General features: G+C 40.9%; 1 protein-coding gene across 1 annotated transcript; it reads left to right on the top strand.

Annotated features, from left to right (window-relative positions):
* Positions 1-8,625: 8,625 nt before the first annotated feature.
* On the top strand, positions 8,626-26,614 carry kat8 (K(lysine) acetyltransferase 8). The gene is made up of 11 exons (XM_071406826.1): positions 8,626-9,017; positions 16,856-16,930; positions 17,034-17,212; positions 17,369-17,422; positions 18,202-18,366; positions 18,571-18,660; positions 18,914-19,054; positions 21,173-21,266; positions 21,667-21,817; positions 25,616-25,770; positions 26,359-26,614. Exons 1-11 carry the CDS (start codon positions 8,687-8,689, stop codon positions 26,421-26,423), a joined length of 1,500 nt encoding a protein of 499 aa, XP_071262927.1. The 5' UTR covers positions 8,626-8,686; the 3' UTR covers positions 26,424-26,614.
* Positions 26,615-27,710: the final 1,096 nt, after the last annotated feature.

The following is a 27,710-nucleotide window of genomic DNA, read 5'->3' on the forward strand; positions in this document are numbered from 1 at the left end:
TCCCAAGCAAAGTAAAAAATAAGTATCCTCAGCTATAGAAGTTTGTAGTGCAGCCTCTGAACATCATAGACACAAACCAAAGTTATCCTATATGTAGAGTCACGTCTTTCCCCTGCATTGTACAGCTTGTTTCTAGCATAAAGCATTGTGGACTAAAGCGTTGTTAAAGAATCCGGTCCATTTAATTAAAAACATCTTAACCTAACAAGGGGTAGGGCCTATGATTTTACCCATTTATCCTCAAATAATTACCCCCTCAAACCGAGCCCTTCACTGACACTGAGCTATTTAAGGAGTGCATGGTAGCTGAAGGAATTGGCTGACAAAATCTATAGATAGTAGACTATAATTGAATCTGTCAAACAGGTAGGCATACCTCTTTCTTGAATAGAAAGAAATCAGCTCCAACACAAAGCCCCCTTCCTGCTAATAGCCAAGTCAAATTTAAATGAAGACTGCTTAAAATAATTAGGCCTACTTTCAGCACTGACATGCTGTCCATCTCCATGGCTGTTGCTTCATAGTAATGTAAGTTATGTAAATTACTTGAATATGACTTATTGTGAGGTTAATAACTATGATAAATAGCTTAATTATGGGCAATGAAATATTATTTGTATTAATAAATTAGAGCAGTAGCAAGCGTACCTCCGGTCCTCATCTTCGCGCTCTTTCTCTATTGAATTTTTGGGACAAATAGTTTTTTTTGCAGAAGAAGCCTTTCACTAGCTTCCTGAAGTGCCACCGTATACAGCACAGCCATTGGTTAGGCAGTACAAAAGGATTTACATCAGCAAGAGCAGGGCAGGCCAGAGCTCATTGTGGTAGCCTAGTTTTATATACACACTCCCAGTGCATTTCCCCCAGGACCAAGTTTGGGAAACGCTGGCCTAGGTCTATAGCCTATAGTATAGGCTATGGATCACTTGATTGAGACCACACTAGGCGCACTTGATATTGCGTGCCCAGCAGAGAATCAGGGATGAGGGCCAGCATTGGGCACACATTGAGATATAATAAGCAACTAATTCTCAAACGCTGAGCAATATGACATTTAATCTATTACAAATCAGTGTGGCAATCCCACTCAACCAATCGACAAGTCAGCCCACCACCATTCACTCAACCTCAGCGGGGTTATATAAAACTGTAAGCATACGGTTTTCAGGAAGCAGAGGTGAAGACTCAAACCGGATGCTTTCCGTTTCTTCCAGCTCTGCTCAGGCTTTTCTTTTATGCCTGCTATGTTAGGTTACCACTCACTCGATCTCTCCGCATCTTGATTGGCTCTAAGAACATAGTCCATACCATCGCTTCATCGCAGGTGGGGGTGGTCAGAGAACCCTGGTAGCGGTAGAACTTGGTGAGGTGCACACTTCCTAGCAGATCACTGATGGATAGTGGCTGCACTATGTCAACTGATGAACCTGAGACAGGAGAGTAGTATGAAAAATACTAGTAACACCACTATCAAGGGGAGAAGGCTCTCCCTTTGTTAGGGCCCTAAAAGCAGTGGAGTTATCACTTTGCTCTTGCTCTCTCTGTATCTATCTCTGCAAATTCAAATGAGCTACATTGGTATAAAAATACAGAATATAAGTACTTTAAAGCTAGCTGGCACCACTGCTCCTCACCCTTCTCTATTATATTCAGCAGATTTGATGTCAAAGTCCTCCAGGATTCCACATGCCATTGATCCCCTGTCACCTGGAATCCATGGAATGTGTTGATGATAGCATGGATAATAAGTAGTGAAGGCTGGTGGGAGGAGCTATAGGAGGATGGGCTCATTGTAATGGCTGGAACACATCAAACACATGGTAACAACGTGTTTGACTCCGTTCCATTGATTCCATTCCAGCCATTACAATGATCCTGTCCTCCTATAGCTCACCCCACCAGCCTCCTCTGATAACAAGGTATTCTGCCGTAACTCCTATTACTAAGTCAAGAATCATAACTCTGTCATAGTATTGTCATCATCAACGTAGAACTGTTGTGACGTAGAGTTGTACATCTATGATTTTACCCACACACCGCTACTGCACACACACTCTCTCTCTCCTTGTACAGTATCTCACCTCCATGGGGTATCTGACTGAATCCACTGTGTGTTCAGAGCCTGGGTAGCACAGTGAGTCGCCTCCCCAGTGGAAATGTATCATGACGGCCGTGTAGCCATGAGAGAGCCCTCCTCCTCTCACCTCCATCAGGCCCTCCTCTAACACAGAGCTCACTGGGAGGATGAAAATAAGTTGTGGTATTACCGTAGTATAAGTTAATATGGTATTGTGTCTTCACTAACAACTGTTAACGAGAAAATTATACCAATGTCCTTGAGCTACTGAGATTACTTTAAAGAAGACTAGATAACACATGTCCTACAGACACACTATAAGGACAGGACCAAGGAGATTCACCACAAGAGTACCTGTGTGTCCATTGTTGGTGAGAAACTTGATGCTGTGTGGATTAGTGATGTCACTGAAGGTGAGGTTGTGGAGACTGGGGTCAAAGGTCAGCTGGTTAGTATTAATGTTGATCGGCGACCATCTGACCCCCTCCACACTGAGAGTTGGGAAGGGAGGGCCAGAAAGAGGGTCTGTTCTCTTAAAGAGAGAGAAAGAAAAAGAAAGCCTCTGTCAGATTAAACGTTTCCTGTTATGAACTGTGTTTGTGTAGCACAGCACAGCTATGAGATGACTGAAGAGTAATGGACTGAGGTTAAGTCAGAACTAGTGAAGTCTTACCACAACCATTGTGACACCAGGGCTGGTCTAAAAGAAACACATTTGAAAATACATATACTGTATATCATAGAAAATATAAATATTTATTAAACTTAAAAAAATTAAAAAAAGCCTACGTACCTGCTATGGCTAGTGAACAGAGATAGAGGATAATACACACAGATGTCTGAAAAGCAAATATAAATAAAATGTAACACAAAGATGCATGAATCTTTGTTATCTCTATGATTAAAATCCTGTCAAAATGTAGCCATATTAAGATCCCTAAGTGTATGACTTTAAAAAGGATTTCTTACCCACTTTTACAATATCGTTTCATAAGTTGAATTAATAACCACATTAATAATGAAAATACATGTTCTTATATGCCTATCTACAATAGACTGCATTGCCCAACTGCCAAAACAACTTTTCAAGGCTATGTGGAACATTATAACCAAGTATGTAGTGCTGGGGGATCACGAGCCTCACCTGTTTCAATTTGAAAATACATGGACTATTAATTCTGATCAATTCTAAATAAATTACATTTAATTACCACAGAAATTCCATAAATAACAATAATGACAAACCAAATAAATATGTAGGCTAAAGCAGCCTAGAGGTAGGTAAAATGGTGGTTTCTTCCCTGCTTTCTCTCTGGCGGTGGCGAGAATTATGAAAAACTGTAGACTACATGTGGGCCTTGCGGAAGCCCTTTGGAGGCTTTACAACTTTGGCCAATCAGAAGGGAAAACAAAAAACATCTAAATTCACCAGCTCTGCTTTAATGTTCACGACCTCCTCTTGCGCAGTGTAACGGAAAACGATATGTGACCACTTGGTTACGGTGACTTTCTTCCCGAGGACACCCAAACCAGTGGCCACCGCAAAGCCCAAGAGCCTGACCCTCTCTGGAAGTTGCTGTAGCCCTGCTTGGGATATTTAGCCTACAGTATATTGGCTAATGGTTGAGACGCAGGGCCTGTTACATGTAACAGGTATTTGCTGACCACACCGCTCGCGTCACGTGTGCGAGCGTGGCAAAATAAATGTACACATACATGTTATTCAATCATTGCACCCACACAGCTCCCGCGCGTCAGCGAGCGCTAAAATAGAACTAGTTCTATTTGTGAAGCTCAACATGCTGCAAGTCCTGCCTCTCCTATCTCCTCATTGGTTTTTAGGAGCATATACCCACGTTCCATCTCATTTGTTTTTAGGGGCATTTCCCCATGTGGGTGACTGAAAGATGAACTGAGGTCCACACTCAGTTCATCTTTGTGGTAATGCACCATAAAGTTTGTTGCCAACCGCCATATAAAGTCCAAAGAAGAAAAAGAAGCCTGAAGGAAGGAGGAGAGATGACTAGAAACAAATTTGGTTTACCGTTTTATCTGTGGATTAATTGTCCGAGTTGAGGACCTTGTGCATTTCAGGTAAAATAACAACCCAATGTTTATATCCCAGGACAAATTATCTCGCAACATCAAGCTAGCTAGCTAAATTGCCATAAATGTTTAATGCTTTTTGACCTGTCCCCAAATTAATATAATTGGTTCAGAGTTTGTTTTGATATTTCAACCTGCGTGTCCTGATCGCGTGGTGTGGGTGAACAAAATCGTGCGAGTGCTTTTTGGTCAGTATATTATCTTGGTATGTCAGGGTGGAAAATTGGACATTTGAACTGGGCCAAGTTGGAGGTATGCATTTAGGTTATAGTTTATTGAGATGCATTAATACACCACACTAAAAGCTTGATTTTATGGCTGTTTAAAATGAATTTCCTGCAGTTCTAGGCAGTCCAGTAATGATTTATGTCATTGCAAATAAATATGAATTGATAGTTCACCTCTGTTTTATTTATATTCTGTAATAGGGTATATTGCAACCATGTGTTCAAGCTAATCAAATACAAGTTATACGATTCATCAGTATTTTACATAACAGAAGTGAATATAATAGCATAGCATAGAAGACCTATAACGTTACTGTTCAAAACTGTTACGCCAAAACACCTAATTTCTAATGAGATTTTAAGATAGCTGAAACTGAAGAGTAAAAATATATCATCATGTACCAAAACTCAGAGCCACAAGGCAGGATATATGCTTTGATTGAAACAAAATACAAGAAAGGCTAATAGTTTGATAACACCATCTGCTCTAATTCGCTCTTGAAATAGGCTATTCCCATGAAACTGATTGAGATCAATTATTAAATTATTGGCGTGCAGATGCGGTTTCACCGGTAAAACGTGAATAGGCCTAATTATCATTCACGATGGACAGGTATGGCCTATTTAGAAATGAGGTATGCCTAACTTGGTGTTTGAGGGTATTAAAAATATTACATTTTCTTGAGACAATATGTGGGCATAGGCAGACATTGCAATTGGAGTATGCACTTGATGCATATTCTACAACAGGGCTCTCCAACCCTGTTCCTGGAGAGCTAACATCCTGTAGGTTTTCATTCCAACCCTAATCTAGCACACCTGATTCTAATAATTAGCTGGTTTATAAAATTAATCAGGTTAGTTACAACTGGGGTTGGAGTGAACGCCTACAGGAGGGCAGCGCAGCGCTGCGCTGCGCAGCGCGTCAGGTACAGGGTTGGAGAGCCCTGTTACAGAATATGCATCAAGTGCATACAGCCCTTGCGGGCCTGCCATACAGTTATATTACAAGTGCCCTTCCAAGAAGGCTCAAGGTCATTGGCCACAGATAAAATGACGTCAAATCACGTTATATGTACAGTAGCTTTGATTGGACTGATCATGTCAACGTCTTACTTTCAAAGTCTTAGCTAGCAGTCATCATCGTGAATCAAGTCGACAATCTACTGTCAACTCCTTTTTAATCCTTGTCATATGGAGAGAAATAATGAAGATAAATTATAGCTGAAACGTATCGTTGCTCATCGGCCATTGGACATAAAGATTACACAAAAAGTTGGAAATCGCAAATTCAACAATGAGTTGTTTGGAAGAAATCAGTGGCTAACTGCAAGCAGTGCAAAGCAACCAGCCTGCTATTCAATGGAGTGGCTGTGTGTTTTTTTCCCTGAGTTCCCACCATAAATCCAGAGAATGCCAGACTTTGATGACAAAGTTTGATGACAAAACCACCGCGCCACATTCATATTTAAGTGAGCACATTACAAGCCAAGGTGAGTCCAAACATGTATTGTTTGCTGCTGCATAAATGATGTAATATGCAAGGGAGATATGTATACTGTAGCTAAGAAAGTAATACTAAGTGTATGTTGTGTAATAAGCTGTTAGTAGCCCATGTGCCTCACCCCAATAATTTGGTCTATTTTCACCTCTTAATTTCACCTAATATTACTTTTCTGACTCGGTGGTGCTGCACATGTAGCCTATAACCTGTTTTTGAGAAATGTCATCATCTAATATTGTAAGAGGTTTCATTGTCGGTTACTGGCCTAACGCTGTAACCACTATTTATCCTACGGTTCTGAATTGGTGTACAGGGAAAGTACTTAAGAGCCCATGTTCTGCATTCTGTCGCTGTACATTTCAAACGTGCTGAACAAATAGTTACATTGAATACGTCTTTCGTCGCTTGCTCATTAATGTCTTAATTGGAATGCCTCATCCGCTCATCATTCCTTTATGCCATAGTTTGTACACCTCAATTGTCAGTAGAAACCACATTTTGTTTAAGTAAGTCAGCCATATCAGCTATGTTTAAAAATAAAAAAAATATATAAAAAAAAAAGGCCGTAAACGTGGCTGAATTAATTAGCCAGGTGTAGCGGTGGTAAGGATTCACTCCATTGTGCTGAAAAGAAAGCACTGCTGTTGGGACAGCTTTATATAGGCCCTATAACAGTTTGTGGGCACCGCTTGACGTCGTTACAGTGCAATTAATGTTTTGTTTGGTGTTGTGTAGTGTTTTTGCTGGCATAAATCAAAAAAAAATTGTTGTTGAGTTTGCCCCACCAAGATTTAAATGCTAAAATTGCCACTGGTCTAAGCACGGCGAATGGGGGTAGACAGGGTTAGGGAGTATGGGATTACAAAAAAAGGTAACTAATCCGTTACCAACTAAAATATTGTAATCAGATTACAAATACTTTTGAAAAACTAGATTACTTCTAGGATTACTTTTAAAATCAGAAAGGGTGTTTGCGAAAAAAAATCTTTGACACTTCTCTGTTTTCTTAATGACATTCAAATCAGCATTGAAAAAAGGTGCAACTTTAAATTTGTTCCACCTGAACGAGTCTGACCACAAGTCAGACCACTATGATGACACACCAAATGTGTTTGCTGGATTGCATGAAAAGAGCAAGAATAGGCTTTTGGAAGTAAGGATGATAGTAGTGGTGTAGTCTACGGCGATACAGACATCACTGATTATTGATATCTACATAGCGCATTGTGAATCACAGTGCTGCTCTCTTATTTGAGCTATTTGCGCCTTACGGATTGTGGTTGTTGTGGATGGCTGTTCACAAATCTAAATGTGTATTTGAACCCAATAATGGTTGAATTCAAGAAGTTTAAGCTGTCTATCAATCATTGTTTTTCAAACCAGTGGACAGCCAGTGAAAAATGCGCTCTTGCATCAGCTGCATAATGCAGATCCAAGCCTGTGGAATAAAAGTGGGGCTTTTATTGCTCAATCTAATTCATTCTGATAAAATAAATAAATCCATGAGCCTAATGGACACATGCTCAAACTTGCACACTTTTGATAGACTTAAAGGGGCAATCTGTAGTTTCTACATCCATTTTTGGACTTGGATATATATATATATAAATTAGATAGATATATATCTATATCCATTGATTCTTGAAGAATATAACTTATAAATCCCTCATGAGTTTCGTTCAACTGTCACACTCCATGAGAACCCAAAATATACGCTTGTTTTATTCCATGTTTGTAAACATTGTAAATATAAACAAACACTGAATTGCCTCATAACATGGTTAAAACAATAATTGTATATCATGGATGGTCAGTCCTTGCATCCATAGCTCTGTCTATTAGTCTGAGAGTGGTTTCATTTCTCCAGGCCCATCCCTCAGCTTTTTACCAAAACAGAGTCAGGGCGACCGTTTTGTTATTGTTTCATCTGTGGATTTGCCCTTTAAAAAGCTGCATATTATCAAAGTGTCACCAACAAAAAGGTAAACAATAGGCCTACAGCAAATGCAGCATATGGCATAAAAAAAAATCACATGTAAATAGGACTTTTCAGTAGTGCTCAAAGAATTCCATTCCATGAGCGCAGCATTTATTTTTCAACTCGAATCAATGAGCCCAATCAGTCCTCTATGACAACAAAATCATAAATTACTAGGGGTGGCTAATAAATCCTTAGTTTTGGGGTCACGCTCAGGTAAAACAATTTGGCAAATCAATACTTCCATATTTCCAAGTCCTATTCTTGAAGATCAAGGGGTATAACATTTAATGGAATGACTGGAATTCTGATAGACTTTGGTTGTTAAGGTAAAGATATAATTTAATTGCATTATATGTAGTAGAAAGCGATGGGTTAGAAGAAGCCTACATAACCAACTCATGAAGTAAAATTGAACATCCATATATGGCCAGCTGTGTAAACTTTTTAACATTGATTTATCCTGCAATAGATGTCCTTCAATTGGTAACATACATTTTTGTCTTCTAATGCCTCTTATGGGGAAAGTAAGAGGCATTAGTAACGGAATGTAATCAGATTACGTTACTGAATTAGGGTAATCCCAAAATTACGTTACTGATGACAATTTTGGACAGGTAACTAGTAACTGTAACGGATAACATTAAGAAAATAACCTACCCAACCCAGGGGGTATCTAATCTGATCCTAGATCTGTTAGAAGAACAACTTGTTTAGAAGAGTCGAGAACGCCCCCCTCTGCACTGCGCAAACTCACATCGTCCGGGGCAGGCAGTGTTTTGAAATAACACAAGATGTCTGCCGCAACAGCGCTAACGACGAACGAGCGTCATATTCGAGACAATAACTACAACAACAATCTTCCAGAGGACCGAATGGACATTGAACTTGACACGGGACACAACGTAACGGACCGGGAAGACTTGGACACTGGAATACAAGCCACTTGTTCATCTAACGGCAGTGGCGGGGAGGAGGATGAGTCGGAGGCCATTGATCGGGAAAGAGAAGCCGGGGGCTCGATTTCTCAGCGCAACGGGGAAGGAGTGTTGTTGGGCAGGGAGCAAGAGGTGTCAGTCGAAATCGGAGAGACGTATTTATGTCAGCGAGCCGACAAGACATGGCGTAAGTATTTGTTTATAAGCCAAAAATAGTTAGCTACGTTTGAAAGGCTGTGAGGCAGAACACTATTTATCATCAGTGCGTCCCGACTGGTTCTGCATATATCTTCAGATTGATAGTAGGCTGGACACGTGATATTTATAACAACTCTTTTTAAAAACTAAAACTAGTTCATTGCATCCACCTTGGAGCCCAGTTTCTTAATATTACCATCTGTCCAAACTGCTTGGCGTAGTGTTGAATTAATCGCGGAAAAACATTTTAGGGCATTTTTCACCCTGCCAGCTCCTATTAGTTCTATTGAGCACAGTGGCACCAACTCGCTTCCAAACGTTCAATTCCCAGCCTTATTGTTCTAGGTCACAATTCCTGCCTGGCTATTGTTGGCAATAAGACCTGCTCATATTAAACTCGTAGGCTTACCTCAGTAATTTATTATAATTAACAAGGTTGGGGCTACTTGGTGAGCAAACTCGCTGTTCGCCTGGGTAACGTTACACGTTGTTGTGACCCGCAGAGATAACGATGGCTGGCGCATAGCCATCAAACGTTAAACATTTTCTGCTCATGGAGGGTGTAAACCTAAAAAAAAAACGCATGTCCCTGTCATCTTTTTCAAGATGTGGCCGATTTAAACAGCCAGAGGACATTTTTTAATTAAGAAATAACCATGTTAATGTAGATCTGTGGAAATGCTACCTCAGATTATTAGCCTAGAAAGTGTCACGAATTAGTTATTTAGTACCCACAGAAGGCCACAGGGTGGAGCAAGAGAGCTATAAATCCATACTGTTTTTTGCTTAATTTCTAACCGTAGTTATAACCTGTTTTAGCCCTTAACCCTAAACCTTGGGTAGGGTACCCTAGAATACGTTTTAAAACTATTTGTGTTATAATATTGTCAGTAAATACCATTATAGTACTAAATAGCATTTTGATTGTTTTTTATTCAAAACCTATGCAAGCATTTAGCTGTTTTTTGTTGTTGTTCTTTTATGGTATTTATTATTGTAAGGCAGAACTTGATAAACAGGCCACATTTTATTTTTCAAATGTGGTTTTAACTGGGTGTGACCTATATGTGAAAGTCCAACAATTGGATGGGATAGGTGGGGCAGGTTTGAGACTGATCTCAGGAATTAATAAGAAAAATACACTATTTCTCAGCTGCCTCACCAGTGACATTATTTGAATTAATAACTTTAAATTGCTAAATATTTCCAATAGATGGCAGCATAAAACCACAAAGCATCAATTATAGGCTATAGCAGTAATAAGATTGACATAAAATAGCATGCAACCAAAGACTATATGTCCCATGATTTTCTAAAATGGTCACTCATTAATTTACAGGTAGCTATTTATCTCATATTAGGCCTGTGTTGCTTTTGGGAGAGCAAAAAAAATAGTGACTATAGCAGGTATTGAACCCCGGCCAAATAATCACTAATCAGGTGCGCTAACCTCAACCCTAGTAGACATGCATAATAAAAAGCTCTGTTAACGTATATCATATTATGAGTACACAGCCTCGAATAGAAAAGATGACTGCTTCTTCCAGCCCGCCAACAAATTACATCATGCACCCTCACTGTTAGCAAACTTACCTCCAACATGCCCCTCGCTTGCGCGAGAAGGCACAAGTTTTTGGTGGGGCTTGTTGAGTTGGCTACTTTTGCATGAAGGCAGAGCGGGTCGATGACGGTTGACGATTTTGACAATGAATGTACTAGGAAAATAAATTTTTGTCGACCAGAGGTGACTGAATTAATGTTCAGGCTTATTGATAATTGTTATGGTAATGAAGTATAATTTCAAAACATGAGCACATAAACAAGTAATAATAAACATGAATCATCATTATATTTCTTCACAGCAATCTGTTAAATGCCTTTTCAGCCCTTCCACTTGTGTTAGCAGTGTGGAATGGGACAGAAAGTGCGCACATGAGTTTTCCTGTGAGGGTAGTGGTGTATCCAGGGAGAGAACTAATCTTCTGAAATTTAATTTGTGGTCTTATACTGCCATCTATTGGAATTATTTAGCAACTGCAGTAGTACTGAATAAATTGTATATCCTTACTAAAGTAGTAATTATTCAGAATCGCAAAATATACAATTTTCTAGGTAATTTTATCACGTACAACCATAAAATAACTATTTAAATGAAACTGACAAACACCATACATTTAGTTAATAATAAAAAATAAAAAAATGTTTTATTTAGATGGGTGTCATTATCTGCGAAAGGGGGTCTTAACAAAAAACTACCGACACTGGACACAGACACTAAAACAAGCTTTTTAAAATTATAAATCTGGTAGCTCTTTACTTTACTGAGCAGTTCGTTTTCATGTGTGTGCTGCCTGCCATGTCATCAGATGAGTAGATCTGTGAATAATGAAATGTAATACATTTTTGCCACGCTTTCACATTGTGGCCTAGTTTCTAATGATGTAAGTTTTGGCAGACATCAACAAAATTACTCATAGAACTGAGGTCGTCATATTGTTCTTTTTTTCAAGTCGGACACCATTTTAATCAGGATAATCTCCTCTTTCTAATTATATAAGGCTGGGCAGTGTATTCTGCTGTCATTGATCGATAAAGACCAGAAATAGTCACAAGTTGCCATTTTTCCCCCTTCTTCCTCGTTATGCAGACATAAGCACACTTGGCACCATTGAGATGCGGATGTTTACTTTCTACACAAGTTATTTTTCAGTTTTGTCCTAAGAACAGATTGTAGGGGTAAAATAAAAAAGGTATACCTTTTTTGGTGCCATTTAAGGAAAATGGAATTCTAAGGATCATTGCAGTCAGAAGAGGCTCAGCGAAGGTTTGTTCCAATTCATTTGCTATGGCCTCGCCCTAGTGTTCCAGCTCAACCAACCTTCTTTGGATGTTTTTCAGCCTTGGGTGAATTTTGACTCGTTCTATTGTTCAGCTTACTGATAGAGATAGTCACAATGTTTAACTATGCAGGTTTTTTATCGACTTGTTGTTGGTGATCTCAAGATCAAGTTTGCTTCTTGAACATTAGATATGTGAAATTGTGGTTTTGTTTATTGTTTACATTCAAGGCCATCAAGCTCTATTAGCTGTAAGCTATAGCTAGGCTGGACAATAGAACGAGTCAAAATTCACCCAAGGCTGAAAAATGGCAAAGGAGCGTTGGCTAAGCTGGAACACTAGCGCGAGCCCATATCAAATTAATGGAAACGAACGTTCGCAGAGCCTGTTGGGCTGGAGTGACGATTAGAATTCCATTTTGCCAAAATGGCAGCAAAAAATGTATCCCTTTTTATTTTACAACTACAATCTGTTCTTTGGATGAAACTGGAAGAAAAAAAACTTGTGTAGAAAGGAAACATCCGCACCTCGATGGTGCCAGGTGTGCTTATGTCTGTATAACGAGGAAGTAGGGAAACAGTTAGGGATGTACGATATATCGGTGAACATATCGGAATTGGAGAATATTAGCTAAAAATGACATTATCTGTATCGGCCCGATGTCTAGTTTAACGCCGATGTGCAAAACCGATGTCAAAGCTGATGTGCAATACCTACAGTGGCTTGCGAAAGTATTCACCCCCTTGGCATTTTTCCTAACCTGGAATTACAAATAATTTTGGGGGGTTTGTATCATTTGATATACACAACATGCCTACCACTTTGAAGATGCAAAATATTTTTTATTGTGAGAGAAAAAAACAAGAAATAAGACAAAAGAACTGAACTTGAGTGTGCTTAACTAGTCCCCCCCCCCCACCCCCACCCCAAGTCAAAACTTTGTAGAGCCATCTTTTGCAGGAAGTACAGCTGCAAGTCTCTTGGGGTGTGTCTCAAAAGCTTAGCACATCTAGCCACTGTGATTTTTGCTTATTCAAGGAAAACCGGCTCCAGCTCCTTCAAGTTGGATGGGTTCTGCTGGTGAACAGCAATCTTAGTCATACCACAGATTCTCAATTGGATTGAGGTCTGGCTTTGTGACTAGGCCATTCCAAGACATTTAAATGTTTCCCCTTAAACCAGTCGAGTGTTGCTTTAGCAGTATGCTTAGGGTCATTGTCCTGCTGGAAGATGAACCTCCGTCCCAGTCTAAAATCTCTGGAAGACTGAAACAGGTTCCCCTCAAGAATTTCCCTGTATTTAACGCCATCCATCATTCCCACAATTCTGACCAGTTTCCCAGTCCCTGCTGATGGAAAAACATCCCCACAGCATGATTCTGCCACCACCATGCTTAACTATTGGGATGGTGTTCTCGGGGTGATGGGAGGTGTTGGGTTTGCGCCAGACATAGCGATTTCCTTGATGGCCAGAAAGCTCCATTTTTTTCTCATCTGACCAGAGTACCTTTTTCCATATGTTTAGGGAGTCTCCCACATGCCTTTTGGCGAACACCAAATGTGTTTGCTTATTTTTTTCTTTAAGCAATGGCTTTTTTCTGGCCACTCTTCCATAAATCCCAGCTCTGTGGAGTGTACGGTTTAAAGTGGTACTATGGACAGATACTCCCATCTCCGCTGTGGAGCTTTGCAGCTCCTTCAGGGTTATCTTTGGTCTCTTTGTTGCCTTTCTGATTAATGCCCTCCTTGCCTGGTCTGTGAGTTTTGGTGGGCAGCCCTTTCTTGGCAGGTTTGTTGTGGTGCCATATTCTTTCCATTTTTTAAATAATGGATTTAATGGTGCTCTGTGGGATGTTCAAAGTTTCAGATATCTTTTTATAACCTAACCCTGATCTGTACTTCTCCACAACTTTGTCCCTGACCTGTTTGGAGAGCTCCATGGTCTTCATATTGCCGCTTGCTTGGTGGTGTTGCAGACTCTGAGGCCTTTCAGAACAGGTGTGTGTGTGTGTATATACATACGTACATACATACAAACAAACAGTTCAAGTCGGAAGTTTACATACACCTAAGGGTGCTCGAGCGGCTAGATGTTCTTTACCATTCGGCCATCAGATTTTCCACCAATGCTCCTTATAGGACACATCGCTGCACTCTATACTCCTCTGTAAACTGGTCATCTCTGTATACCGGTCGCAAGACCCACTGGTTGATGCTTATTTACAAAACCCTCTTAGGCCTCACCCCCCCTATCTGAGATACAGTTGAAATCAGAAGTTTACATACACCTTACATGCTGACCAGACCGGACACGTTGCGTGCATCGCAAAATAAATTTAGAAATCCATGTTATTCCATTATTGCACCTACACTGCTCGCGCGCGCCAACGAGCGTCTGCGACGCCAAGGGCTAAATAGAACTCATTCCTATTTCTGACGCAGATCGCGCTGCAAGTCCTGCCTCTCCCATCTCCTCATTGGTTTATAGAAGCAGGTACCCACGTGCCATCTCCTCATTGGTTATACCCACGTGAGTGATAGAAAGACAAACTGTTTTGCCGGTAGTCGTGGTAATACAATGAAAGTTTAGATGCGATCACCATATAATTTAAACAATGAAAAAGCCTGGAAGGAGGAGAGATGACTAGAAACGATTCGGTTGGCCGTTTTATGTGTGGATTAATTGTCGGAGTAGAGATCCTTGTCCATTTCAGGTAAAATAACAACTTAATGTTTATATCCCAGGACAGATTAGCTAGCAACAGCAAGCTAGCTAAATGGGACAAATTAACGTTAGCTAGCAAGTGCAAGCTAACTAGCTAAATTACCATACATGTTTAATGCTTTTCGACCTGTCCCCAAATTAATGTAATTGGTTCAGAGTTTGTTTTGATCGCGTGGGGGGGGGGGGGGCAAAATACATTTATGCACGATAGCGCACACGCGCAGCCGGTTTGGGCAAGGTGTTAGCCAAATACATTTAAACTCTGTTTTTCACAATTCCTGACATTTAATCCTAATAAAAATTCCCTGTTTTAGGTCAGTTAGGATCACCACTTTATTTTAAGAATGTGAAATGTCAGAATAATAGTAGAGAATAATTTATTACAGCTTCTATTTGTTTCACATTCCCAGTGGGTCAGAAGTTTACATACACTCAATTAGTATTTGGTAGCATTACCTTTAAATTGTTCAACTTAGGTCAAATGTTTCGGGTAGCCTTCCACAAGCTTCCCACAATAAGTTGGGTGAATTTTGGCCTATTCCTCCTAACAGAGCTGGTGTAACTGAGTCAGGTTTGTAGGCCTCCTTGCTCACACACACTTTTTCATTTCTGCTCACAGATTTTCTATGGGATTGAGGTCAGGGCTTTGTGATGGCCACTCCAATACCTTGACTTTGTTGTCCTTAAGCCATTTTGTCACAACTTTGGAAGTATGCTTGTGGTCATTGTCCATTTGGAAGACCTATTTGCGACCAAGCTTTAACTTCCTGACTGATGTCTTGAGATGTTGCTTCAATATATCCGCATAATTTCCCCTCATGATGCCATCTATTTTGTGTAGTGCACCAGTCCCTCCTGCAGCAAAGCACCCCCACAACATGATGCTACCACCCCCGTGCTTCACGGTTGGGATGGTGTTCTTCGGCTTGCAGCCTCCACCTTTTCCCTCCAAACATAACGATGGTCATTATGGCCAAACAGTTCAGTTTTTGTTTAATCAGACCAGAGGACATTTCTCCAAAAAGTACGATCTTTGTCCCCATGTGCAGTTGCAAACCGTAGTCTGGCTTTTTTATGGCGGTTTTGGAGCAATGGCTTCTATCTTGCTGAGCAGCCTTTCAGGTTATGTCGATATAGGACTTGCTTTACTGTGGATATAGATACTTTTGTACCTGTTTCCTCCAGCATCTTCACAAGGTCCTTTGCTGTTGTTCTGGGATTGATTTGCACTTTTCGCACCAAAGTACGTTCATCTCTAGGAGACAGAACGCTTCTCCTTCCTGAGCGGTATGACGGCTGCGTGGTCCCATGGTGTTTATACTTGCGTACTATTGTTTGTACAGATGAAAGTGGTACCTCCAGGCATTGTGAAATTGCTCCCAAGGATGAACCAGACTTGTGGAGGTCTACAATCTTTATTCTGAGGTCTTGCCTGACTTCTTTTGATTTTCCCATGATGTCAAGCAAAGAGGCACTGAGTTTGAAGGTAGGCCTTGAAATACATCCACAGGTACACCTCCAATTGACTCAAATTATGTCAATTAGCCTTTCAGAAGCTTCTAAAGCCATGACATCATTTTCTGGACTTTTCCATGCTGTTTAAAGGCACAGTCAACTTAGTGTATGTTAACTTCTGACCCACTGGAATTGTGATACAGTGAATTATAAGTGAAATAATCAGTCTGTAAACAATTGTTGGAAAATTTACTTGTCATGCTCAAAGTAGATGTCCTAACCGACTTGCCAAAACTATAGTTTGTTAACAAGAAATGTGTGGACTGGTTGAAAAACGAGTTTTAATGACTCCAACCTAAGTGCATGTAAACTTCCGACTTCAACTGTATATTTCCTTATAGTAAACAATTGGATAACCTCAGAGTTCCATGATACATTTTTTGTTTACATTTTAACTACCAGCAACGTGGGCAGGTCTCATTGCCAACAATAGTAAAGCACAATAAGCTGTGAATAGAACGTTCGGAAAGCGAGTTGGTGCCACGGTGCTCAATAGAACTAATAGGAGCTGGCACGATGAAAAATTCCTTGAAATAAGGCCTGTTTTTTTTTGTGATTACTTCAAAACTACAGCAAACAGCTGGGACATATGGTAATCTTATGAAACTGGGTTCCGCGGCAGATGCAATGTACTAGGTTTTATCAGAAAAAAAGCATTGTTAAAAATGTATAGCTAGCTAGATGTGCTTTTTTACAGAGATGGCTACAGTTAAATCAGTAAAATGCATATTTTTTCATTTTTCCCCCCAGATTCTGCTGAGGTTATCCAGTCCAGGCTGAACGAACAGGAGGGCAGAGAGGAGTTCTACGTACACTATGTTGGATGTGAGTGGGACACACACAGCACTTCTTCTACTTTCCTCCACCTCCCTTTATCATTTCTTCCTTCTCCGCCAACCCTCTCTCTAACTCTCCCATGGTCTTGTAGTTAACAGACGTCTGGATGAGTGGGTGGGCAAGGCTCGTCTGGCACTGACCAAGACGGCGAAGGACGCAGTGACAAAAATCGCTGAGGGTGGTGGAGGGGGCGAGCTGGGGGAGCAGCCCGAGAGGAAGATCACCCGCAACCAGAAACGCAAACATGATGAGATCAACCACGTGCAGAAGGTAGGCTAGTGCAGGAGGTTCTAGACTACATACCCCAACAGCGGTGGATCATATCCCCATTGTCAATTTCTAAACTGTTCTTCTGTCAGTTAGATTCAGATATTAAATGGGCTCCCTCTATTTTTGTTTTCTAATCGAACTGCTCTTTCCCGCCAGACGTACGCAGAGATGGACCCCACCACAGCTGCCCTGGAAAAGGAGCATGAGGCGGTAAGCGTGTGTAGCTATAATGTCATGCACTTTTTGATATACAGTACCAGTCGAAAGTTTGGACACCTATTCATTCCAGGGTTTTTCTTTATTTGTATTTTTTTCTACATTGTACAATAATAGTGAAGACATCAAAACTATGAAATAACACGCATGGAATCATGTAGTTACCAAAAAAGTGTTAAACAAATGAAAATTTATTTTATATTTGAGATTCTTCAAAGTAGCCACCCTATGCCTTGATGACAGCTTCGCTCCCTCTTGGCATTCTCTCAACCAGCTTCATAAGGTAGTCACCTGGAATGCATTTCAATTAACAGTTGTGCCCTGTTAAAAGTTAATTTTGTGGAATTTCTTTCCTTCTTAATGCGTTTGAGCCAATCAGTTGTGTTGTGACAAGGTAGTGGTGGTATACAGAATATAGCCCTATTTGGTAAAAGACCAAGTCCATATTATGTCAAGAACAGCTCAAATAAGCAAAGAGAAACAACAGTCCATCATTACCTTGACTGACCTTCATGTCTTAATCTGGTCAGGCAATACGCCATCCCATCTGGTTTGTTTTTAGTGGGACATCATTTGTTTTTCAACAGGACAATTGAAAATAATAGTGATGTCTTCACTATTATTCTACAATGTAGAAAATAGTAAAAATAAAGAAAAACCCTTGAATAAGTAGGTGTGCCAAACTTTTGACTCATACTGTATGTAGTTGTAAGACAATACAATTTCTAGAGAAGGGGGGGAAAGTAAAAAATGTGTCCTTGCCTCTCTCCCAGATCACTAAAGTGAAGTACGTGGACAAGATCCAGATTGGAAACTTCGAGATTGACGCCTGGTACTTCTCCCCATTCCCAGAGGACTACGGCAAGCAGCCCAAGCTGTGGATCTGCGAGTACTGCCTCAAGTACATGAAGTACGAGAAGACCTTCAGATACCACCTGGTCAGTGACTGTCAGCTTCATCAGTTTAAAAGCACTGTTAGCTTCAGCATTGCTGTTGTCTTTCATTACCATCTAGCATTTGAGACTAGCACTTCTATTTGACCAATATACAGTTGAAAAGCTTTGGACCACATACTTATGTTTCATCCTTCTCCACCTCTATTTCCTCTCTACCTTTCCTTCTCACTCTATCTGTTCCTCCAGTCCCAATGTCAGTGGAGGCAGCCTCTTGGGAAAGAGATCTACAGGCGGAGCAACATCTCTGTGTACGAAGTGGACGGACGCGACCACAAGGTAAGAACACAGGAGGCAGGACCAAACCACAGAGAATTACCCCAAAATGCCCTGAAAGCAATTTAAACAGGTCTTAGTTAACTGGGAACAAGAACAACCTAGACCTTACAACTTAAGTCTTGGGGGTACCCCTAATTTGCATATGTTTGTTCCAGCACTAACATAACTGACTCCTCTTCATTGAGTATCTGCAAGGTGTATTAAAATGAACAAACCCACTGACGGTAATACTGACCCTCGTCTCTTTCTGTAGATCTACTGCCAGAACCTGTGTCTACTGGCCAAGCTCTTCCTGGACCACAAGACGCTGTACTTTGACGTGGAGCCTTTTGTATTTTACATTCTGACTGAAGTCAACAGGCAGGGAGCACACATAGTGGGATACTTCTCCAAAGTAAGTACTGGTCCCAGTACAGGGATGGGGATATCTGTGGCTGCTTGTCCAAAGTATAAATGTATAAACTCAGCAAAAAAATAAACGGCTCTTTTTCAGGACCCTGTCTTTCAAAGATAATTTGTGAAAATCCAAATAACTTCATAGATCTTCATTGTAAAGGGTTTAAACACTGTTTACCATGCTTGTTCAATTAACCATGGACAATTAATGAACATGCACCTATGGAACGGTCGTTAAGACACTAACAGCTTACAGACGTTAGGCAATTAAGTTCACAGTTATGAAAACTTAGAACACTAAAGAGGCCTTTCTACTGACTCTGAAAAACACCAAAAGAAAGATGCCCAGGGTCCCTGCTCATCTGCGTGAACGTGCCTTAGGCATGCTGCAAGTAGGCATGAGGACTGCAGATGTGGCCAGGGGAATAAATTGCAATGTCCGTACTGTGAGACGCATAAGACAACGCTACAGGGAGACAGGACGGACAGCTGATCTTCCTCGCAGTGGCAGACCACGTGTAACAACACCTGCACAGGATCGGTACATCCGAACATCACACCTGCGGGACAGGTACAGGATGGCGGCAACAACAACTGCCCGAGTTACACCAGGAACGCACAATCCCTCCATCAGTGCTGACTGTCCGCAATAGGCTGAGAGAGGTTGGACTGAGGGCTTATAGGCCTGTTGTAAGGCAGGTCCTCACCAGACATCACCGGCAACAACGGGCACAAACCCACCGTCGCTGGACCAGACAGGACTGTCAAAAAGGGCTCTTCACTGACGAGTCGCGGTTTTGTCTCACCGGGGGTGATGGTCGGATTCGCGTTTATCGTTGAAGGAATGAGCATTACACCGAGGCCTGTACTCTGGAGCGGGATCGATTTGGAGGTGGAGGGTCCATCATGTTCTGGGTCGGTGTGTCACAGCATCATCGGACTGAGCTTGTTGTCATTGCAGTCAATCTCAACGCTGTGCGTTACAGGGAAGACATCCTCCTCCCTCATGTGGTACTCTTCCTGCAGGCTCTTCCGGACATGACCCTCCTGCATGACAATGCCACCAGCCATACTGCTCGTTCTGTATGTGATTTCCTGCAAGACAGGAAAGTCAGTGTTCTGCCATGGCCAGCGAAGTGCCCGGATCTCAATCCCATTGAGCACGTCTGGGACCTGTTGGATCGGAGGGTTAGGACTAGGGCCATTCCCCCCCAGAAATGTCCGGGAACTTGCAGTTGCCTTGGTGGAAGAGTGGGGTAACATCTCACAGCAAGGACCGGCAAATCTGGTGCAGTCCATGAGGTGGAGATGCACTGCAGTACTTAATGTAGCTGGTGGCCACACCAGATACTGACTGTTACTTTTGATTTTGACCCCCCTTTGTTCAGGGACAGATTATTCAATTTCTGTTAGTCACATTTCTGTGGAACTTGTTCAGTTTGTCTCAGTTGTTGAATTATGTTCATACAAATATTTACACATGTAAGTTTGCTGAAAATAAATGCAGTTTATTTACAGTGAGAGGACGTTTCTTTTTTTGCTGAGTTTATCTGTAATGTAGCTGTTTATTCTTTTGGGGGGGTTAGAAACAGATTTCATAAATGGTTGTAATTTAAATCAAATGTTATTTTTCACATGCGCCGAATACAACCGGTGTAGACCTTACAGTGTAATGCTTACTTACAAGCCCTTAACCAACAATGCAGTTTTAAGAAAAAAATACATGCAAAGAAAATATTTATTAAATAAACTGAAGTAAACAATAAAAAAAAACTAATTTGAAAATAGAAAATAACAATTTGAAGAGCAGCAATAAAATAACAGTAACGAGGCTATATACAGGGGGTACCGGTACAGAATCAATGTGCTGAGGGTTAGTCGAGGTAATTGAGGTAATTTGTACATGTAATTCAAATAGTCCGGGTAGCCATTTGGTTATCTGTTCAGAAGTCTTATGGCTTGAGGGTAGAAGCTGTTAAGAATCCTTTTGGACCTAAAAATGTCTCATGTCTTGAGGAAAGTCCCAAATCTGAAGGAAATTGTTCATTGTTTTAGGTGAACGGATAACTGGTATAGTGTAGGCCTATAAAAGCTGATCTTGTTGTGTGTTCCACAGGAGAAAGAGTCTCCAGATGGGAATAACGTGGCGTGTATCCTCACCCTCCCACCCTACCAGCGCAGAGGATACGGAAAGTTCCTCATAGCCTTCAGTGAGTGGGTTACACACACACACACACACACACACACACACACACACTAGAGCTGGGCAATATGGACAAAATATTATGCTAAATTGACAATTATCAGGTCAACGATAAATTGTGCGTTAATTTAATACAATTATTAAGCACCATATATTTTATTATACCCCTTAAACTTCTACTTTGAATGTTACCAATTTTCCCGTTAGCAATAGCTCATATTAGCCGGCTTAGGCCTATTCCATTTCAAACTTCACATTTCTAGTAAAGGCTACTTATCATTATTGTCAATATCAGTAAAATGTTGTTTATAAATGGCCGGTTTGGTTGGTGACAATCATTTTTGGTTTATCGTCCCAGCTCTAACACACACTATCACACATGTTCTCTCTCTTTCTCTCCCCCCCAGGTTATGAGCTGTCTAAATTGGAGAGTACGGTGGGTTCTCCAGAGAAGCCCCTGTCAGACCTGGGCAAGCTGAGCTACAGGAGCTACTGGTCCTGGGTGCTGCTGGAGATCCTCAGGGACTTCAGGGGCACACTCTCCATTAAGGACCTCAGGTACACACAGACAAGTGACTATTTTCACCTCACCATAAATACATTCTCATGTACAGTACCAGTCAAAAGTTTGGACACACCTACTCATTCCAGGGTTTTTTTTATTTTTTTTACTATTTTCTACATTGTAGACTAGCAGTGAAGACATCAAAACTATGAAATAACACATATGTAATCATGTTAAAAGTTATTTTGTGGAATTTCTTTCATTCTTAATGCGTTTGAGCCAATCAGTTGTGTTGTGACAAGGTAGGGATGGTATACAGAAGATAGCCCTATTTGGTAAAAGACCAAGTCCATATTATGACAAGAACGGCTAAAATAAGCAAAGAGAAATGACAGTCCATCATTACTTTAAGACATGAAGTTCAGTCAATTCGGAAAATTTCAAGAAGCCATCAAGCGCTTTGATGAAACTGGCTCTCACGAGGACTGCCGCAGGAAAGGAAGATCCAGAGTTACCTCTGCTGCAGAGGATAAGTTCATGAGAGTTATCCACGTCATAAATTGCAGCCCAAATAAATGCTTCAAAGTTCAAGTAACAGACACATCTCAACATCAACTGTTCAAAGGAGACTGTGTGAATCAGGCCTTCATGGTCGAATTGCTGCAAAGAAACCACTACTAAAGGAGACCAATAGAAAGAAGAGACTTGCTTAGGCCAAGAAACACGAGCAATGGACATTAGACCGGTAGAAATCTGTCCTTTGGTCTGATGAGTCCAAATTTGAGATTTTTGGTTCCAACCACCGTGTCTTTGTGAGACGCAGAGTAGGTGAACCGATGATCTCAACATGTGTGGTTCCCACCGTGAAGCTTGGAGGATGTGTGGGGGTGCTTTGCTGGTGAAACTGTCAGTGATTTATTTTGAATTCAAGGCACACTGAACCTGCATGGCTACAATAGCATTCTGCAGTGATACGCCATCCCATCTGGTTTGCACTTAGTTCCGCTATCATTTGTTTTTCAACAGGAGAATGACCGAAATCACACCTCCAGGCTGAGTAAGGGCTATTTGACCAAGTTAGGAGAGGGATGGAGTGCTGCATCAGATGACCTGGCCTCCACAATCACCCGAACCTCAACTCAATTGAGATGGTTTGGGATGAGTAGGACCGCGTAGTGAAGTAAAAGCAGCCAACAAGTGCTCAGCATACAGTGGTTGCTCCACTAAAAGTTTTGCGATTATGCTGCGGTACTTAGAGGTAATTTGTGGTTTAGTACGGTACCCTACGTCATTGCTCCAGACCAGCGCAAGGGGGAGTTAGAGCACTGATTATGCTTTTGGGTCCTACTGTGTCTGACAATGAATGGGTGACATAAACCTAAATAGAAACTGTTAATTGTGCACGACTTCACACTAAGGTTTTTATTTTGTTAGGATTATTTTGCTCTTACTGTAGTAGTGTATTGGCCTGCAGTTCTTCAGCTATATCCACTGAAAGCGTTCAAGGCACGAGGGCAGGGGCCACGGGATGGGCCGCAGAGCTGCGCACAGAGACGGACCTAGCCCATGGGGAAAGGAGGAGGAGGGAGGGGGGGTAAACCCCCACTCTGCCACACTGGGTAGCACAGAGGAACACTTTAAGGGGCATTGCACTAATAAGGGCGCTGACTAGGGAAACGTTCCCGCTGTTCTTAGTGCCAGTCTGCACGTTCAAACTAAAACAATGTAACTAATAATGACATCTTTATGCTTTCGTTAATAAAATAATTATAAAAATACTCTTTCAAAATGCCAATGTTTATTTAGTTATGGATCCATAACGAATTACTATGGGAATAAATATCACTGAATTACAGAAATATTGGAACAAAGTTGTCTAATGAAATTAAACAAATTGTTGCTTACTGGAAAATACTCTTTCAAAAACACACGGTCACGTTGTACCGCACCATTATGGCTATTAGCAGGTAGCTGGACAATAGACTTGCCTAGAAGGTGGGTAGGGGGAGAAATCTATCGTCAAATCTATTTCTTAGTTAGGTTGGCTGTATCACAACCGGCCGGGATTGGTTGCAATTTCAGTTTAATCTACCAGAAAAGACGAGACAAATAATACAACAAAGTATTATTATTATTATGTATCACATCCGACCGTGATTGGGAGTCCCATAGGGCGGCGCACAATTGGCTCAGTGTTTCTCTCCCTCTTAAAACAGAAATATATATTTTGGCCTTTACAAATATTATTTTGGCCTTTATTCAGATTACAATCGCTCTTTCATAATAAAAAAAACAATTGTTATATATTATCAAGTTGATAGTCATATAGCCGGCACCTACATAAAGCTGAGTGACTCACTCATGGCTTTGGATCAAAATAAATAAATACCAACATTCTTTCTGATAGTCTTCTCATAATTTTTGGGGGGGGGTTATCCTGACCTGGACACCATGTACAGTATTATAACAGCCCATTATGGGCTATTAGCAGGACAATATACCTTTACCAACGCTTCTTGTATTTTGATACTTTGTGGATGGGGCCTCCCCAGTGGCGCAGCTAAGTCACCGCATCACAATGCAAAATGCATTGCTACAGATACCCATGCCGGCCGCCACCGGTAGACCCATGAGGTAGCTTTTGGTTTAAATTTAGAATCCTCCAATCCTCTATATGTAATTATTGGCAGAGAGTCAGGTCATATTTTTCAATATACTGTAGGCCTACCGTAGACGATATGAGTCTCACTAGTGTTGAGTAATGTACTGTTAAAAGTGGTGTAGGTCTTATTTATTTAAAGAGCATATTGAAGTTAGAAGCAATGGGATTCGAAGCAATAGCCTACAACTATTTTAGCACAGTTTCACGCTGCTCTGAGACAAGCATGGGGACTGGTCCGTTTGGGTATTGGTTAGACTACAATTATGGTGTAGAAATGTTATGCTCTCAGTGTAACCTTTTTATTTAACTAGGCAAGTCAGTTAAGAAGAAATTTTTATTTACAAGGACAACCTACTCCTTCCTCCCCGTCGGGGAATTGAGTCCCAGTCTTCCGCGTGCCCGCATGACACGGGATTCTTTAGCTAAATAGCCAAGTACTGTAGTCTACTCCCGACGTCACGTTGTACAGCGCCATATTTTCCGTTCCATCCCAACGGAAACCCAGAGGGTTTTTCTTGGAATAAAAACACCATAATATTAAGCAACATTTCTTAAAATCAGTCCCAAATACTATGGTCTTATAAAAGAAAAAAGTTTTATATTCTCTAGTACAGCCACTACTGAAGGCCATCAAATGCTAGTCAAAGATGCCCTCTTCTGGTCAAACTAGCATTAATGGTACCAGTGGTTGGCACTTAAATAACGTGCTGTGCTGCAGTACGCTGCAACTTTTAAAGGACGAACCACTCTGTGGGAATTCCTTCAAGATTGTTGGAAAAGCATTCCAGGAGACTACCTCGTGAAGCTGGTTGAGAGAATGCCACAGTGTGCAAAGCCGTCAAGGAAAAGGGTGGTCAAGGAAAAGAATCTCAAGTATAAAATATATTTTGATTTGTTTAACACTTTTTTTTGGTTACTACCTGATTCCATATGTGTTATTTCATAGTTTTGATGTCTTTATTCTACAATTCTACAATGTATTTATTCTAAAAATTCTTTTTTTTTTTTTTTTAACTTAAATGAGTATGTGTCCAAACTTTTGACTGGTACTGTATGTGAATATCCATCCACAACATTGGTACACCTGCATTCACTTGTACATATGTCAAGTACTCCCACATCATAACTGTACACATATGACCTCACACACACTCAGCCCCAGATTCTCATTGCTCTCCCCCCTCCACAGTCAGATGACCAGTATTACCCAGGGTGACATCATCAGTACGCTGCAGTCCCTCAACATGGTGAAATACTGGAAAGGCCAGCACGTCATCTGTGTCACGCCCAAACTGGTTGAGGAACACCTCAAGAGCGCCCAGTACAAGAAGCCGCCAATTACAGGTAGACATGTGTCCTATTGACGTCTCATACCCTCCATCCCAAATTACACCTTATTCCCTACACTACTGTTCAAAAGTTTGCGGTCACTTAGAAATGTCCTTGTTTCTGAAAGAAAAGCAAACAAATGTGTCCATTAAAATAACATCAAATTGATCAGAAATACAGTGTAGACATTGTTAATGTTGTAAATGACTATTGTAGCTGGAAACGGCAGATTTTTAATGGAATATATACATAGGTGTACAGATGCCCATTATCAGCAACCATCACTCCTGTGTTCCAATGGCACGTTATGTTAGCTAATCCAAGTTAATCATTTTAAAAGGCTAATTGATCATTAGAAAACCCTTTTGCAATTATGTTAGCACAGCTGAAAACTTGTTCTGATTAAAGAAGCAATAAAACTGGCCTTCTTTAGACTAGTTGAGTATCTGGAACATCAGCATGTGTGGGCTCTTGAGGATATCATAGTGTTACTAATATGTGTGTGTATGAGGGGCTCGTCCATGTGCGTCACATGTATGTTTTCTTTTGTGTGTGTGTGTGTGTGTGTGTGAGACCCTGACCAGAATGTTTCTGTCTCCTCAGTTGACACCGTGTGTCTGAAGTGGGCCCCGCCCAAACATAAGCAAGCCAAGTTCTCCAAGAAGTGAGGGAAGGTGCTAGTGACATCATGCCAGACCACCCAACCCACACACGCATGGTATTTGACCTCCAATTCCCTTCTTCCCTCCACTTGTTCTTTGTCCCCAGTTTATACTATTTGTTGTGAAGAGGAACCAATATGTACATTACTAGCGTCTTTTTTTCTTTTTTTTTAAATAAACAAGAATATTGATATTCACTTGGGTGGTCTTGTTTCTTTCCTTTAACTTTGTGATTTGTACTGACAATTTCTACTTGACTCAATAGCAGTGTTTCTCCTAGATATATTTTTCCCTTGGTGGGGTGCACCTGAAGCAACTACTATGAAGACTGAGTGAAGACTACTCCTATATGCTTTGAAAATACTGGTAATAACAATCAGGGATGCAATAAAAAAACGGTCAGTATTGTTATTGATAAAAAATAAATAAATAACAATGGTATTATATGGCGCACAGTTGTTACTCAATTGTGTAAAGTGATATGACATGAAGTGAGAGAAGGCAGTTGGTATTAGATTTCACATGGCGGCTTTAGGTATTTTCTCAACAAATTTCCATAAGGCTCTTGCCTTGACGACTTTGTCTATATTGTCATGGTGATAATAAGACATTTTAAAGGAATTGAATGGGAAGGCAGGGGTGTACAACTTGTGTTAGAGCAAAAGCTTGCACACCTACCTGAATACCGGTAGACTTACTTTGCCTGGCTACTCATCCATATCGCTCTGGCCAACTGACACTTCTTCTCCACGATGAGTCTGGATTTGCCTCCTTGACGATTTTTAAAAAATGCGACCACATTCTGATTGGTCCCAGAAACCGATGGGTTTGGCCAAAGCCGGCCTACATGATGATGTTTTCAACTTTGATACTCTTATTGGTTAGATTTGTTAGACGATCCAATAGCTGATGAATTTGTTTTGTACACCACCCCTCATTTTGAAGTCCGTTTCAGATTGACTGAATGTATGTAGCGATCTATAGAGCATCAGAATTAAAGTCTGAGTGATTCGTCAGGCAAACACTTACTAGTCAGCTGAGCTGCACTGTTTCAGGACCGTCTTAAAGGAATACTTAGTGATTTTGGCAATGAGGCCCTTTAGCAACTTCCCCAGAGTCAGATGAACTCATGGATACTATTTTTATTTCTCTGTCCAGCATGAAGGAAGTTAAGAGGTAGTTTCGCAGCCAATGCTAACTACATTGCCCTCAATGTATTCATACCCCTTGACTTATTACCGGCCAAATATATATATTTTTTTTACGCATTTACACACTACCCTTTTAATGACA

Source organism: Salvelinus alpinus, chromosome 6, assembly GCF_045679555.1.
Source record: "Salvelinus alpinus chromosome 6, SLU_Salpinus.1, whole genome shotgun sequence".
In the NCBI taxonomy this organism is placed as follows: domain Eukaryota; kingdom Metazoa; phylum Chordata; class Actinopteri; order Salmoniformes; family Salmonidae; genus Salvelinus; species Salvelinus alpinus.

What these genes read in the sequence shown, in the direction of transcription:
- kat8 (XM_071406826.1), top strand. Translation starts at nt 8,687, where the DNA reads ATGTCTGCCGCAACAGCGCTAACGACGAACGAGCGTCATATTCGAGAC. An exon ending in TGGAAAAGGAGCATGAGGCG is followed by an intron (nt 17,423 to 18,201) that starts GTAAGCGTGTGT and finishes CCTCTCTCCCAG; the next exon opens with ATCACTAAAGTGAAGTACGT. An exon ending in CTCTCCATTAAGGACCTCAG is followed by an intron (nt 21,818 to 25,615) that starts GTACACACAGAC and finishes CCCCCTCCACAG; the next exon opens with TCAGATGACCAGTATTACCC.